General features: G+C 47.5%; 1 protein-coding gene across 1 annotated transcript in view; it reads left to right on the forward strand.

Annotated features, from left to right (window-relative positions):
- LPIN1 (lipin 1) overlaps positions 1–14,269 on the forward strand; it is a 68,678-nt gene extending 54,409 nt beyond the window's left edge. The window contains exons 17-20 of the mRNA XM_032653039.1: positions 1,387–1,539; positions 6,666–6,780; positions 8,471–8,574; positions 11,675–14,269. Coding sequence (XP_032508930.1) covers positions 1,387–1,539; positions 6,666–6,780; positions 8,471–8,574; positions 11,675–11,834 — 532 coding nt within the window. The 3' untranslated portion in view covers positions 11,835–14,269. The remainder of the gene's footprint in view (positions 1–1,386; positions 1,540–6,665; positions 6,781–8,470; positions 8,575–11,674) is intronic.
- Positions 14,270–14,577: the final 308 nt, after the last annotated feature.

The raw sequence follows: 14,577 nt of genomic DNA on the forward strand, positions 1-14,577 counted from the left end.
CAGCAGGAACGGCAGGTGCAGGAAGAAGGGGTGTGGCAAGGTGTCCAGCCCGGTGCCAGGGAGCAGATGGGGCTGGAGAGAAAGGCAGGGACCAGGTCTCAGTGGCCTTGCGGGTTCCGGCGAGGAATTTGGATTATATCTGAGAGAACTGGCAAGGCTTTGGAGAGTTGAGTATTAAGTTTTCTTTCTCTGTGGAGGCTCGGCGGGGGGCAGGGAGATGATTGATGCTGTTGCAGGAACAGAGGTCAGAGGTCCCACTGGTGGGGGCGGGGGGACTGAGGGGCGGCACGGGGTTCATGGTGCTACGGGTGGGCTTCCAGGGGTGCCTGGAAGCGTTTGAGGTACTACTCGTGGGTCTCTGATGGGTAATGTGGTGTGTGCCACTGAATGTATTGCTCTGGAGCTTAAGAGAGGGGTCTGGGCTAAGAATGTAAAGTTGAGAGATATCAGTGTACAGATGGGGGCTAAACATTTTTTTTCATGTATTTAATCCAGTATATTAAAATCCTACCATTTAATCATGTACTCGATATCAAAACTCTGAATGGGTGGTATCTCATATTCTCTCTTTATAGTAAGGCCTTGAAATCTGGCCTATATTTTATATTTGTAGCACAATATCTCATTTCAGACTCCTAAGTTTTCAGCGGTTCAAAGAAAGGGACATGTAGTTCTTCTAAAGTAATAAAGTTGTGTTTAACAGAAGAACCCTCCTGTGATCTGTTTCTTCACTCGTGACACTTCTGACACCAGATGTGTGGGGGTTTCACACATTTCACAATTCCCAAGTTCTCTTCAGACACCAACTGGGTGTCCAGTAGTTTAATTCTGACACTAACTACCTAGTTAGTGCAGACCCCACGGGTTAAGGGCTCATTCCCGCAAGGCCGCCACAAATTCAGACACCAGTCGTAAGTGGTAGGTCCTCAGCTTACCCACACTTCTGCCTGACTTGGCTACAAAGTGAGGGTTCCCACATGCCCTCCCCAGGTTTGATGACGGCTCATAGGACTTGGGGAAACGCATTCACCGGTCTGTGTTATCAGGGTATTATAAAGGATACAGCTGAGCAGCCAGATGGAGATGTATGAACGGTCCGGGTGCAGCTAAGTTGGACAGTTTGATGCCTCCGGCCTCAGTTTCCCTAACTGTAAAGCGAGAGGAAGACACCTACTGAACAAGGTTCCCGTGAGGATTAAACCGAGTGAGGCCGTGAGGGTCCTTTAGCAAACGGCAGGGAAAGGCGTTCAGGCTTCTTTCACCATTAAGATTTTATAGAATGTGGCCTTTTGCCCTTCCTCCTGAAACATACAGATCAGGGTTTGTGCACGCGAGATGGCCCATCGTGTGATGCCGTTAAGCGGGAACGTTTCATCTCTTTTTCAGAAACGGGTACAAGTTCCTCTACTGCTCCGCACGGGCCATCGGGATGGCGGACATGACGCGGGGCTACCTGCACTGGGTCAACGAGCGGGGCACGGTGCTGCCCCAGGGGCCGCTGCTCCTCAGCCCCAGTAGCCTCTTCTCTGCCTTGCACAGGTGAGGGCTCAGCCTGCCCGACCCCCGCCCCGCCCCGCTGGGCCGGCTCGGGACCCCTCTCCCGCTCACCGGAGGTTTTGCCAGAATAGCTGCTTTACTCGTCCTCCCAGCTGACACCCCCGCTCCGTGCTGGGCCCCGGAGGAGGTTCAGCCTCAAGTGCGGGTCTGGCCTCATCACCCATCAGCATCCTTCACTGGCTCATCATGGCCCTCGGGAGAAAGCCCGAGGCCACGAGCTCGGCATCACGGGCTCTTCACCACTCGCCTTGTCCTTCTCGCCCATCTCATTCTCTCCGGGTTCTGGGATGCAGTCGTGCTGAGCTGTCTCCGTTGTCCAGAGGGATGGTCTCTGCTCTGAGCCTTAGCACGTGCTGCCCTCCTTCGTGGGGAGCTGCCCCTCTCCCTGCATCGCTGGCCTGAGTCTTAGTGACTCTGAGAATCTATCTGTGTGCTTTCCGTCCAATCAGGGACCTCGGCTGGGTCCAGTGGCCCCTCTACCAGCCACCATCACCACCTGCCTGGCCTGAGACCTCCCGTAATGAGGAGTCCTGGTCACACCGTTTATTTTTATAGACCACCAGCCCAGTTCTTTTCTTTCATTGGTTATTTTTTAAAATATTTATTCATTTATTTATTTTTAACATCTTTATGGGAGTATAATTGCTTTACAATGGTGTGTTAGTTTCTGCTGTATAACAAAGTGAATCAGCTATACGTATACATATATCCCCATATCCCCTCCTTCTTGCGCCTCCCTCCCTCCCACCCTCCCTATCCCACCCCTCTAGGTGGTCAGAGAGCACCGAGCTGATCTCCCCTTGTGATGCAGCTGCTTCCCACTAGCTGTCTCTCTTTTACATTTGGTAGTGTACGTATGTCCGTGCTACGCTCTTACTTAGTCGCAGCTTACCCTTCCCCGTCCCCGTGTCCTTGAGTCCATTCTCTACGTTTGCGTCTTTATTCCTGTCCTGACCTTAGGTTCATCAGAAGCTTTTTTTTTTTTTTTTTTTTTTTTTTTTTATTCCATACATATGTGTTAGCACACATCATCTGTCGATGGGCACTTAGGTTGCTTCCATGTCCTGGCTATTGCAAATAGTGCTGCAGTGAACATTGTGGTACATGACTCTTCTTGAATTATGGTTTTCTCAGGGTGTATGCCCAGCAGTAGGATTGCTGGGTTGTATGGTCGTTCTATTTTTAGTTCTTTAAGGAACCTCCATACTGTTCTCCACAGTGACTGTATCAATTTGCATTCCCACCAGGAGTGCAGGAGGGTTCCCTTTTCTCCACACCCTCTCCAGCATTTATTGTTTGTAGATTTTTTGATGATGACCATCCTGACTGGTGTGAGGTGATACCTCATTGTAGTTTGGATTTGCACTTCTCTAATGATTAGTGATGTTGAGCATCCTTTCATGTGTTTGTTGGCAATCTGTATATCTTCTTTGGAGAAATGTTTGTTTAGGTCTTCTGCCCATTTCTGGATTGGGTTGTTTGTTTTTATGATACTGAGCTGCATGAGCCGCTTGTATATTTTGGAGATTAGTCCTTTGTCAGTTGCTTCCTTTGCAAATATATTCTCCCATTCTGAGGGTTGTCTTTTTGTCTTGTTTATGGTTTCCTTTGCTGTGCAAAAGCTTTTAAATTTCATTAGGTCCCATTTGTTTGTTTTTGTTTTTATTTCCATTTCTCCTCTAGGAGGTGGGTCAAAAAGGATCTTGCTGTGATTTATGTCATAGAGTGTTCTTTCTGCCTATGTTTTCCTCTAAGAGTTTGATAGTGTCTGGCCTTACATTTAGGTCTTTAGTCCATTTTGAGCTTATTTTTGTGTATGGTGTTAGGGAGTGTTCTCATTTCATTCTTTTACATGTAGCTGTCCAGTTTTCCCAGCACCACTTATTGAAGAGGCTGTCTTTTCTCCATTGTATATTCTTGCCTCCTTTATCAAAGATAAGTTGACCGTATGTGTGTGGGTCTATTTCTGGGCTTTCCATCCTGTTCCATTGATCTATATTTCTGTTTTTTGTGCCAGTACCATACTGTCTTGATTACTGTAGCTCTGTAGTATAGTCTGAATTCTGGGAGCCTAATTCCTCCAGCTCCGTTTTTCTTTCTCAAGATTGCTTTGGCTCTTTGGGGTCTTCTGTGTTTCCATACGCATTGTGAAGTTTTTTGTTCCAGTTCTGTAAAAATGCCATTGGTGGTTTGATAGGGATTGCATTGCATCTGTAGATTGCTTTGGGTAGTATAGTCATTTTGTCAAGGTTGATTCTTCCAATCCAAGAACATGGTTTATCTCTCCATCTGTTTGTATCATCTTTAATTTCTTTCATCACTGTCTTCTAGTTTCCTGCATACAGGTCTTCTGTCTCCTTGGGTAGGTTTATTCCTAGGTATTTTATTCTTTTTGTTTCAGTGGTAAATGGGAGTGTTTCCTTAATTTCCCTTTCAGATTTTTCATCATTAGTGTCTAGGAATGCAAGAGACTTCTGTGCATTAATTTTGTATCCTGATACTTTACCAAATTCATTGATTAGCTCTAGTAGTTTCCTGGTAGCATCTTTAGAATTCTCTATGTATAGTATCATGTCATCTGCAAACAGTGACAGCTGTACTTCTTCTTTTCCGATTTGAATTCCTTTTATTTCTTTTTATTCTCTGATTGCCGTAGCTAAAACTTTCAAAACTTTGTTGAATAACCGTGGTGAGAGTGGGCATCCTTGTCTTGTTCCTGATTTTAGAGGAAATGGTTTCAGTTTTTCACCATTGAGAACGCTGTTGGCTATGGGTTTGTCATATATGGCCTTTATTATGTTGAGGTAAGCTCCCTCTATGCCTACTTTCTGGAGAGTTTTTATCATAAATGGGTGTTGAACACCAGCCCATTTCTGATGACCCTCTCCCCTTCCCCTTCATGCCCGCATTCAGGACAGCCAAGCCAAACTAAGTCTGGCCTCCTAGTGGGGGGCAGGAAAGCAGCAGCCTCCCTGGAGCTGGGGGCCCAGGGCAGTGTCCTGAGCTGCTCTCAAAGCAGTGGATTGAAGTTTGAGACTTATAATCATACATTCACTCATGTGTCTCTGTATAAGAGTCCTGAGATGTAGACTGTAAGGCCCTTTTAGTGCTAAGGAGGGTTCTGGAATCCATAGAAGGCCATGCAGAGCCAGGACCAGCCCCTGGGCCTTCTGACACTCAGTTTGGGGCTCATCAGCATCATCTAAATTACGTTTTGTTGAGGCGCCGAAGAATAGTTCAAAAAATACACGCAAGGCATCTGTCGATAGATAGATACATAGCTAGATACGCAGTATCTCTGTAATGTACGCAAGCTGAAAGGGGCCCTAGAGATCATCCAATAATCAGACAGTGAACACCAGCCTGCCCACGACCGAGATGAAGCGAGAGGACGTGCTCTCACTCCACCCTCTGAGCTGTAATAGTAACTGCTATCCCTGGATTTTGCGTTAGTCATTCCCTGCTCCTCTAAATAGTTAGCACGTGTATGTGTGATCCTAACCAGTATGTTGAATTGTGCACATTTGTGAACTTTATGTAAATGAATCATATGTTCTTCCGGAACTCACTTTTACTGCTCAACGTGACGTTCCCAGGATTGTTGAGAGTCGCTGTAACTGGCTCGTCTTTGCTTCTGTGTAGGTCCCGTTGTTAGACTCCACCACAGCCCGCTTATCTTTTCTGCTGTTGGTGGGTGCTTGAGCCGCTTGTGGTTTTCTGCTCTCGGGCGCAGTGCTGCCTGTGTGTGTCCTCTGGGGGCACCTGTGCAGTGTGCTCCAGGGTACACCCCCAGGAGCAGGATTGCTGGGCCACAGAGCATGCACATGTGTGGTCTTCTTTGGCCATGGCAAACTGTTGTCCAAAGTAGTTGAACCAGTTTGTACACCAGAAGCAAACAGTGCGAAGTGTTCCTTCCATCGGCTTTACTTTCTTACCTACACGTTGTCAGCCGTTTACATTTTTGCTACTCTGGTGGGTAAGAAATGTCTCTTTCCACGCGTTTATTGGCCACGTGGGCTTCATCTTCTGTGAAGTGCCTGTTCACGTCTGTCCCTTATTTTCCTTTTGATTTGTAAGAGTGTTATAGATTGTGCACACGTAGCCTTTGTTACGAGCGCTACAAATATCTTTCTCCAGTTTATGGCTTTTGATGAACGTAAATCTGAGTTGCCTTTAGTTGAACAGATCATTTCCCCTGTAGTTTTGTTCTTTCTGTGTGTTGACAAAGCCTTCCCAGACTGTGGGCCTGAGGATAGTCTCCTGTATTTTACCTAAAGGTGTCGCCTTTCACGTTGAGGTCTGTAATTCACCAGGAATTGATTTTTGTATATAGAGTGCACTAGGGGTCCATTTTCTTTTTCTTTATACCTGTATGGATATTCAGTTGTCTCAGCACCATTTGCTGAAGAGAGTACCCTTCTCCTCTGCTTTGACTTTGTCGTCGTAGTCATAAATTGAAGGCCCGGAAATGTGTGCCTCCGTTTCTGGCCTTTGTTCGTCTCTATAGCGATTTGAATCACATTCCATAAAAACATGCAGACAACAACCTGGTGAGAGTTTACATGAGATGACAGTGAATCTGTAGACCAATGGAGAATTAATATCTCATTATAATATTGAATATTCCAATTCAATTGTATGGTATATTTCTTCATTTATTTAGGTCTTCGCTAATATATTGCAACAAAGTTTTTAACTCATTTAGAATTTTTGCACTGGCGTTCCCGAGTGAGATTGGCCCACACTTTCCCCATACTTTACTACCTCTTGCGGTTTAGTTTTTGAGGTCATGCTGGCCTCGTGAAGTGAGTCAGGAGAGGTTTTCTCTTCCTCTGTGCCCTGGAATTCTTTGTTCCTTGGATGACTGGTGGAAGTCTCTGTCGAAATCACTTGTCTGGGGTGTTTTCCTTGTGGGAAGACTTGAAAGTACGGATTCACTTTCTGTCTAGCGCTTCTCTGGGATGGCTTAACCGACTTACGCATATTTAACTTCTGAAGATACGAAAGAAGGCGCTCTTAGTATCCCAGCACCTTTGACGGTTAAAAGTAGTTTGATGCTAATGAAGCTGACGCTCTCGTGCTGACCCGTTATTTATTTGTTTTAACAGAGAAGTGATCGAAAAGAAGCCAGAGAAGTTTAAAGTCCAGTGTTTGACAGACATCAAAAACTTGTTTTCTCCAAATACAGAACCCTTTTATGCTGCTTTTGGAAACCGACCAGCTGTAAGTAGTAGTCGGGTATATACGAATTCTTGAAATTACTGTCTGTTCAGATAGCCGTCATCTGAAAGGCCGGCCTAGACTCCCACGTGAAGCCAGATTCTCCTACTACTAGGAATAACTGCTAAGGAGCCGCTTGCCTACGTCTAAAGGCAAGGAGATCGTCATTATTTCGTGGCATCTAGTTTTCTTTGAAGGTGGGCTTGTGGGTTTCAGTTTGAAACTAGAAACTTTAAATTCCAAATTGCTTGCTAAATTAGTAAAACAAGAACATTAAATAGGATTAGATCCTTTCTACCAGAATGGGACCACAGAGCACAAAGGTGAATTCAGTGTCTCAAGTTTTAAGAGTGTTATTTCCTATCGTAAAAGTAGTACTTCGAGATTTTGTGCATACTTCCCAAATTTGCTAGAAGGGTCAGCATTCTGGAGAAGGTAGTTGGGTACTTACTTCCCAGTCAGAAAATTCTCCTGCTTTTGAAACTCATGCCCAAGAAAATGGGTCACGGAGTAACCTTAAGCAATGTTAGAATTGCAGGGGATGTAGTAGGTGGTTTACTTTTTTTTTTTTTTTTTTTTTTTTTTTGGTGGTACGTGGGCCTCTCACTGTTGTGGCCTCTCCCGTTGCGGAGCACAGGCTCCGGAGGCGCAGGCTCAGCGGCCATGGCTCACGGGCCCAGCCGCTCCGCGGCATGTGGGATCTTCCCAGACCGGGGCACGAACCCGCGTCCCCTGCATCGGAGGCGGACTCTCAACCACTGCGCCACCAGGGAAGCCCGGTGGTTTACTTTTTAACTCAGTTCTCGAATAGAGGGGTGAACTGAGGCCCAGAGAGGACAACTTACTTACTAGTTTCACATCCAGAGACATTATTTCTCTACACTACTTGGAGGTATTATTCGAGTTTAATGAAAGTTTTACAACATAGGCAGACCTCGTTTTATTGCACTTCGATTTGTTACACTCTGCAAATACTGCATTTTTTTTTTTTTTTTTTTTTTTTTTACAAATTGAAAGTTTGTGGCATCGAGCAAGTCTGTCAGCACCATTCTTCCAACAGCATTTGCTCACTTCCTGTCTCTGTGTCACATTTTGGTAATTCTTGCGATATTTCAAGCTTTTTCATGATTTTATACATTACGGTGATCTGGGATCAGTGATCTTTGATGTGACTGCTAGGACTCGCTGAAGACTCGGATAAGGGTAAGCATTTTCAGCAATAAAGTGTTTTTTTAAACTTTTTTTTTTTTTTTTTTGCGGTACACGGGCCTCTCACCGTCGTGGCCTCTCCCGTTGCGGAGCACAGGCTCCGGACGCGCAGGCTCAGCGGCCATGGCTCACGGGCCCAGCCGCTCCACGGCACGTGGGATCTTTCCGGACCGGGGCACGAACCCGCGTCCCCCGCATCGGCAGGCGGACTGTCAACCACTGCACCACCAGGGAAGCCCTAAAGTGTTTTTTGTATGCACTTTTTCTAGACATAAAGCTGTTGCATACTTAATAGAGTACAGTGTAGTGTAAACATGACTTTTATATACACCGGCACACCAAAACGTTCGTGTGATTGGCTTCGTCGTGGTGTCTGGAACCGAACCCGCGGTAACTCTGCGGTCCGCCTGTATTTGTATCAAATCTGAAGTATTTGTATTTACGATGAACTCTTTTTTCCTCGTTACCACTTTACCGAATGTAGGATGTGTACTCGTACAAGCAAGTGGGAGTGTCCCTGAACAGGATATTCACCGTCAATCCCAAAGGAGAGCTGGTACAGGAGCACGCGAAGACCAACGTCTCCTCGTGAGTACTGCGCCCCCTCGCTGTCATCGCCGTGTCCTTGCCTGTTGTCGTCATCTTGACCTTGGAGTGGTGTTCCACAGTCAACAGTATATACCTTTTTAATCCTTCGGTGCCTATATTTTAATCTTTAATTCCTACAAGGAAAACATATGTTAACGTCTCGGATTTTGTCCAGAACCTAACTTTCGGACAGCCCGCATTATTAAATCAGATCCCCACCGGGTCGAAAATTTAAACGAGCGGTTAGATGCTGCTGCAGAGTGGAATGGCATGAATTTGAAAACTACTGGCTTCCATTTGCCGAATTCGTTTTGAAAGCCTAGAATGCGAATTAGAAATGTAGCCAGATTAAAATATCATGAGAAGGTATATTTAAAGATGAAGAACCTACGTAGCCCTTCACGTTACTGACCTGTAATAACATTCTCACCAGAAACATGGCTATGTGACGGTAAGAATTCTCGTATTTTTGGCCGAAGCGCATTCTCCCCAAGGCCGTGGGCTGAACTGGGTAACTGTTTGCAGTGAGGCCTCCTGGCTGGCCGGGAATCTCCCTTGACTTGGATATGTCTCTCTTTGGGTTCCTGACTTCTTAGAGTGGAGCGTGTTTCCTCAGCTTTGCCCACTGGGTGATGTCGGGCAGACAGGTGTCGTCCTGCCTTGTCCGTTTCAGAGGCCGTACCCCTGTTGGCCTGATCCCTGCAGACCTGGAAAACGGCCTCTGGCCTGAGCGACCCCAGGGGGCCTGCTGGGGCCCTCCTTATGTGGAGGAGTTGGACTGGGGGAGTTCGGGTCTAGCAGCTTCCCAGGGATTGGTTTTTTTGTTTGATAGAGATCGAGGTTCCCCTAGGGCAGATTTTCACTTTCAAGATGATCCTTTTACCCGTTGGGAGTCTAATCCAGCTTAAAGAGGATAGTTCCAGGCTAGAGGGCGCCCTGGGGTCTGCCTCCCTCCCCCCATAGCCAGGCCAGGACCTAAGTAAGCAGTTCCCAGGGTATGTGGGGCGAGAGGGGAGTGGGGGAGCCAGGACCCGCCTCCATCCTTCACAAGGGGAGGCCGTGCCGGTGCTGCCTGATGGGCAGAACGACAGCAGGGACTCTTTCTTCCACACGCCTTTCCTTACGGTTTCTCCCTCTCCTGAGTTCTGAGCGGCCGCCCTGATAACGTCTCAGTTCCCTCTTCTCCGTCGTTCCCCACATGAAAGTCTTTCCTCGGTCTCGAGGAGAGAGCGGATTTCCATTTAGGGTCAAAAGAACTCTCAGCTGATGGCACACTGCCCTGAAGTGGCAAAGGTTTCTGCCCAGGCAGCAGCCCAGTGGCATGTCTTGTCATAAGAGGTGTTGAAAGGGGGATGCCAGCATCTACGAAGGTCTGCCCAGGAGGCCTCTGAGGTTATCCCGTTTGCTGAGACGCTGGGGTAAAAATGCACGCTTTGCCCACGCCTTGGGGGAGGAAACTTTATTTATCGCCAAGGAATGGTGTCTTCTTCTGCCTAGACCGGGAGATGTGATTCTCCCTGTGGGAGAGAGACTCTCCTTCCCCAGTTTAAGCACACACTTTTCTCTGGTGGTACCAAACTCGGTACCACCATTTCAGAACCAAGTGGGTGCTTGCCCCTTGGAAGCTGGGACATTGTCTCGGAGAAGTCAGGGGCCCATGCCGATGGGGGGCTTCTGTGCTTTCCTTCTTGGCATTTATGGCCAGCAGTGTGTGAGCTTTGCCTGCTCTGAAGGAGCCCCGTGCGTGCGTGGAGTGTTGGGCCGAGAGGCACAGACGGAGCTGATGATGAGCTGTGAACTGCCCCCTGCAGGGAGGGGCCACCTTCCAGAGCCACAAAACTCAAACAGACAGGTCTCCAAGCCAGAGGGTATTTTAAAATTTTGTTTTAATCCCTAGGAAAGACGATTCTTGCTTATTAAGAGAGATTTTCCCCGGTTTGTGCAAGCACAATGTTTCTCATAAGTTCTTTGGACGTCCTTTATTAAATACACACACACTCATCCTTATTTAACAGTTATTTTATGCCTCAGAACATGCTAATTCCTTGAATTTGGATTTCAAAAGCCTTTTTGGTTCTTAGCAAATTAGAGCTGGAGAGGGACCGGCGGCTGTCAGGGAGGACTCCGAGGATGTGCAGGGAGGCCTGGGCTTGTCACAGTTTCTGGTTGGAGGTGCCCGGAGGTCTGAGAATGCATATCAGTAGAGCAACTTTCTTTTGGTAGTTCTAGGCCACAGAAACTAATATGCAACATCTTCTTGGGAATACACAGAAAACAGAGTGAGAGAGTCTTGCAGGGAGCGTTGAGAAACACTGATCAGGTCCAAGTCCATATTCATAAGGACCTGAGGCCCAGAGAGGGCAAGACACCTGCCCAGGGTTCCACAGCAGTAAGGCGGGAATCTTGACCCAGGTCTCTTGACCCTCATGCCAACTATGGCTCTTTTTCCTGAGGCTAACAATTAGCCAGGGCGAATTATTTTGTAGTGTTCGTGACTTATTGTTGAATAAATTTATGGAGCATTGGCTCACATTATTTTACCATGGCATACGTTATCTGATTTAATTCTCACGTGAGCACTGTGCACGGTTTTCATTTTCTCCCTTTCCGGTTGAGGGAATCGTGGCTTAGAGAGATGAAGCCGCTTGTCGGAGGCGGCGCAGCCCGTAAATGGCAGAGCTGAAGGTCAGATTGGAGTCTCCTAGCCCCAGGGCCCAGCGCCCTTTCATTGCACAGTGAGACAGTCTCTGGGTGGCGCTCCGAAGATGTGACTTCTCTGTGATTCTTGTCTCCACTGCCCCCAAGGCGGGCGGCTGTACGTCTGTCATGCTGTCTCGCTCCTGCTCCTTTGAGTGAAGTCAGGTCACACCTGCCTTGCCCATGAGGCCGTCTCCGATGCCCCTCCTTGGCAGACTCTCCGATTTCCCGTTAATTAGTGAGGGATTATTCTAGAACAGCCTCCCTTGTGTTAAGCATATGGTCCATTCTTGGGGGTCCTGGATCCCTCCTGACTCCCGGGCACCGCTCGGGGGGTACGTGCTGGTGTCCCGCGTGGCCGAGTGTCCCTCCCAGGCGGTGACGTTGTCCATCTTCCTCCCAGGTATGTGAGACTCTGCGAGGTGGTCGACCACGTTTTCCCCTTGCTGAAAAGGAGCCATTCTTCAGACTTTCCCTGTTCAGATACATTCAGTAACTTCACCTTTTGGAGAGAACCACCGCCACCCTTTGACAACCAGGACATTCATTCTGCATCAGCATAGTACGTTCCGGGCCACTTCCTGGCATCCTGTGGAAATCAGGCGCCCCCATTAAAGGATAGGTTTGGGAACCTGCAGTCATTTGCTTACGAGCAGAGGAGCATTTCTCTCCCGGTCCCCCTGGCCGGGGTTGACATTTCTAAGTGATGTGTACGTCCTAGACGGAGCGTCGGGTGCGTCCCTGGTGGGGAGGCCGTGCCCGGTTGAGGCTTCGAGCCTGTGGCAGTGCTGCCCTCCCCAGCCTGCTGCAGGCTGGGAGCAGTTAGTGTGCAAGATGGGCTGTGAAGCGGGGGTCCCTGGGATGATGGGATCCAAGGAGGGGCACCAGCTGTGCACGACTTCTGGGAGAGTGGGGGACACATTTGTGCCACGCGGAGGGCTGTGCAGGGTCCCGTGATCTGACTCTGAGGTCTCGGAAGGGACTCCAAACCCCACCGTCTGGGCCTTGACCTTGCGGATGTCCCCTTGTGGTGTTTGCCGACTGGTCTGATGGTTTTAATTCCTCTGGTTAAAGCTAACCTATATAACTGGCATATTTTCCCCTACTTTTGTGGCACAAGGCTGGAATATTTATGCCTTAACGCACCCGTGGAAGATGTTTTATTTAGAATGTGCTTTTTCCAGCTTCCTGTACCTCTGCGATGCCTTAAGTTCAGATTATAGGAAATATTATTAGGGCAGTATTTCGAATCAGTTCGACACTCTGCCAGCAACCTGTCTGGCAACGCGCTGCTGAAAACGTGGGCTCGCGCAGAGCTTATGCCAAGCGGTGATGGTGTCAGTTTCTTTTGGGAGCTCTCAACAGAAACTGGTTGGTTTTAAGAAAATAGTTTGAAGAAGTTAAATTATATTCTTTGTAGATAGTATTATTTATTACCTTACTCTGATTGGGTTACTGCTATAAGCATTTTAGCCATGTTCTTTCTATTATAACTGTCAGTAATACATTAAAAAGATATACGTGTTAGACCATCCAAAGGGCCTTATTCTGTAATTCTCACAGCACTGACCTTCTTTTGGAATGTATGAGTCATACTTTTTATTTCCCTTAGCTTTTCCCACTCAGATTTAAGGGCAAGTGGATAAGTAGTCATTTGAGTGACATTCGTCAAGCCGGTAGAAGATGATTCTTTTCCTTGTTTGTTAAATTGGCCTGTGGAGAAGAGAATAATTTGAAAAGTGAAAGAATTATTTTGGTAAAAGATTTCGCTTTTCGAGCTCTTATTTTGTTAAAGAGCGTTTTACTCCAGTGGTTGAGATGCTCTCCTATTTAAATCGCATGGTTAGAGTCATGGAGGCAAACAGTGAAACAGTTGAATGCAGTTTTACTCTTTCTGTGAAAGAAAACCCAGAGGCGTTGCCTCCCCTGTCGCCGGTGGGCTCTGCCGGCAGCGGCCGCCTTTCCCGAGCCGTTCGCGTGGCCACCCAGAGAAACGCAAACACCCGTGCGTAAGTGGTCCCAGATTCGCGGAGCAGCGCACACCACATGTGCAGATGCCCTTTTGGAGGCATTAAAAATGATTTAAAATAGTCCTGCCTTAACCTGGGCTAGCCATTAGTGACCTTCAGAGGCTACCTTCATTCTTTCTGTCACGAGGGTATTTTGCGGTGAACTTTAACTGCTGTGAACTAAGTAGAAGACGACCAGCTGTAGTCCTCTCGCAAGAGCATGCAACTTTGGACCCCCCAATTTTGATGCACCCTAAGCTTCCACGCCACTGCCCTCTGAAACAGAGCACGCCTTCCAGAAAGTCACACTCGGGTCTGTGTCAGGTTCAGAGTGTGACCCCCTGGAGAGGCAGTGACATTCACACCTGCCTCGTGGCTTCGGAAAGCGGGATTTGTGCCCAGGCAGCGCTCACGCATGTGCGAGCTTGTTTATCTGTGTTCACACAACCGTAACTCAGTGACCCCAAAGCCACGTGCTAGGATGCTGTGTTTGGGCCACGCATTTCAGAGTTGCCCGATGGAAACGAATCCCTCTATCGCGACAAGTCATCAAACATTCATCACACGTGATGAAGAAAAGTGTATGTCCCTGGTACATTGGAGAAAATGACTACACCTTCAAAGAGGAGTCCCTTTTCCATTTTAGGTTTGGATCGCCACTTTAAATATATTTTATTTACAACGCTTGATCTGTATTTGTGTGTGCTGGTGCAATGATAAAAATCACTGTGATACTTCATTGCATTGCGCTGGATGCAAAGCTAGGATGTATTGTAACAGATGAGACGAATGACAGACTTCCCTGAAAATGAGGTGTGTGAATTTTAAATAGTTTTTGGTAAGTTATTAAGATGCTGATTTCCTACTGTGTGATATCAAGCATGTTATTTTCTACTCAGTAAACAAAAAAACGAAACCCTTAACGCTGTGAACTGTTCATTCAATATTTGGAATAAAAGAGCCCGTCTCTTCTGATGCCTTCGGTGAAATACTGACCCTCTGTGTGCACTCGGCGGGGGGCGGTGGGGGAAGGAGGGGTGAAGACAGAGAGGAGAGGAGAGGGCTGCCCCCCTGGGCTCGTCGCACCTTGATGGGAGGGTTCCGTTAAATGCTGTACCTGGGGTGCCTCCCAGGACCTGGCCTGTAATCGGTGTTTAACACGTGGCTCTTACACGGGTGGGCTCCGTTCCCTGTTCTTGAATGGGATGTCAGTCAGGTGGCAGCCACAAGAGAAAACACAGGAGAGGCTCAGGAAAACCAAGCTTATTATACTTGCATCTTCTCAGAATGGGAGGCA

Source organism: Phocoena sinus, chromosome 13, assembly GCF_008692025.1.
Source record: "Phocoena sinus isolate mPhoSin1 chromosome 13, mPhoSin1.pri, whole genome shotgun sequence".
In the NCBI taxonomy this organism is placed as follows: Eukaryota; Metazoa; Chordata; class Mammalia; order Artiodactyla; family Phocoenidae; genus Phocoena; species Phocoena sinus.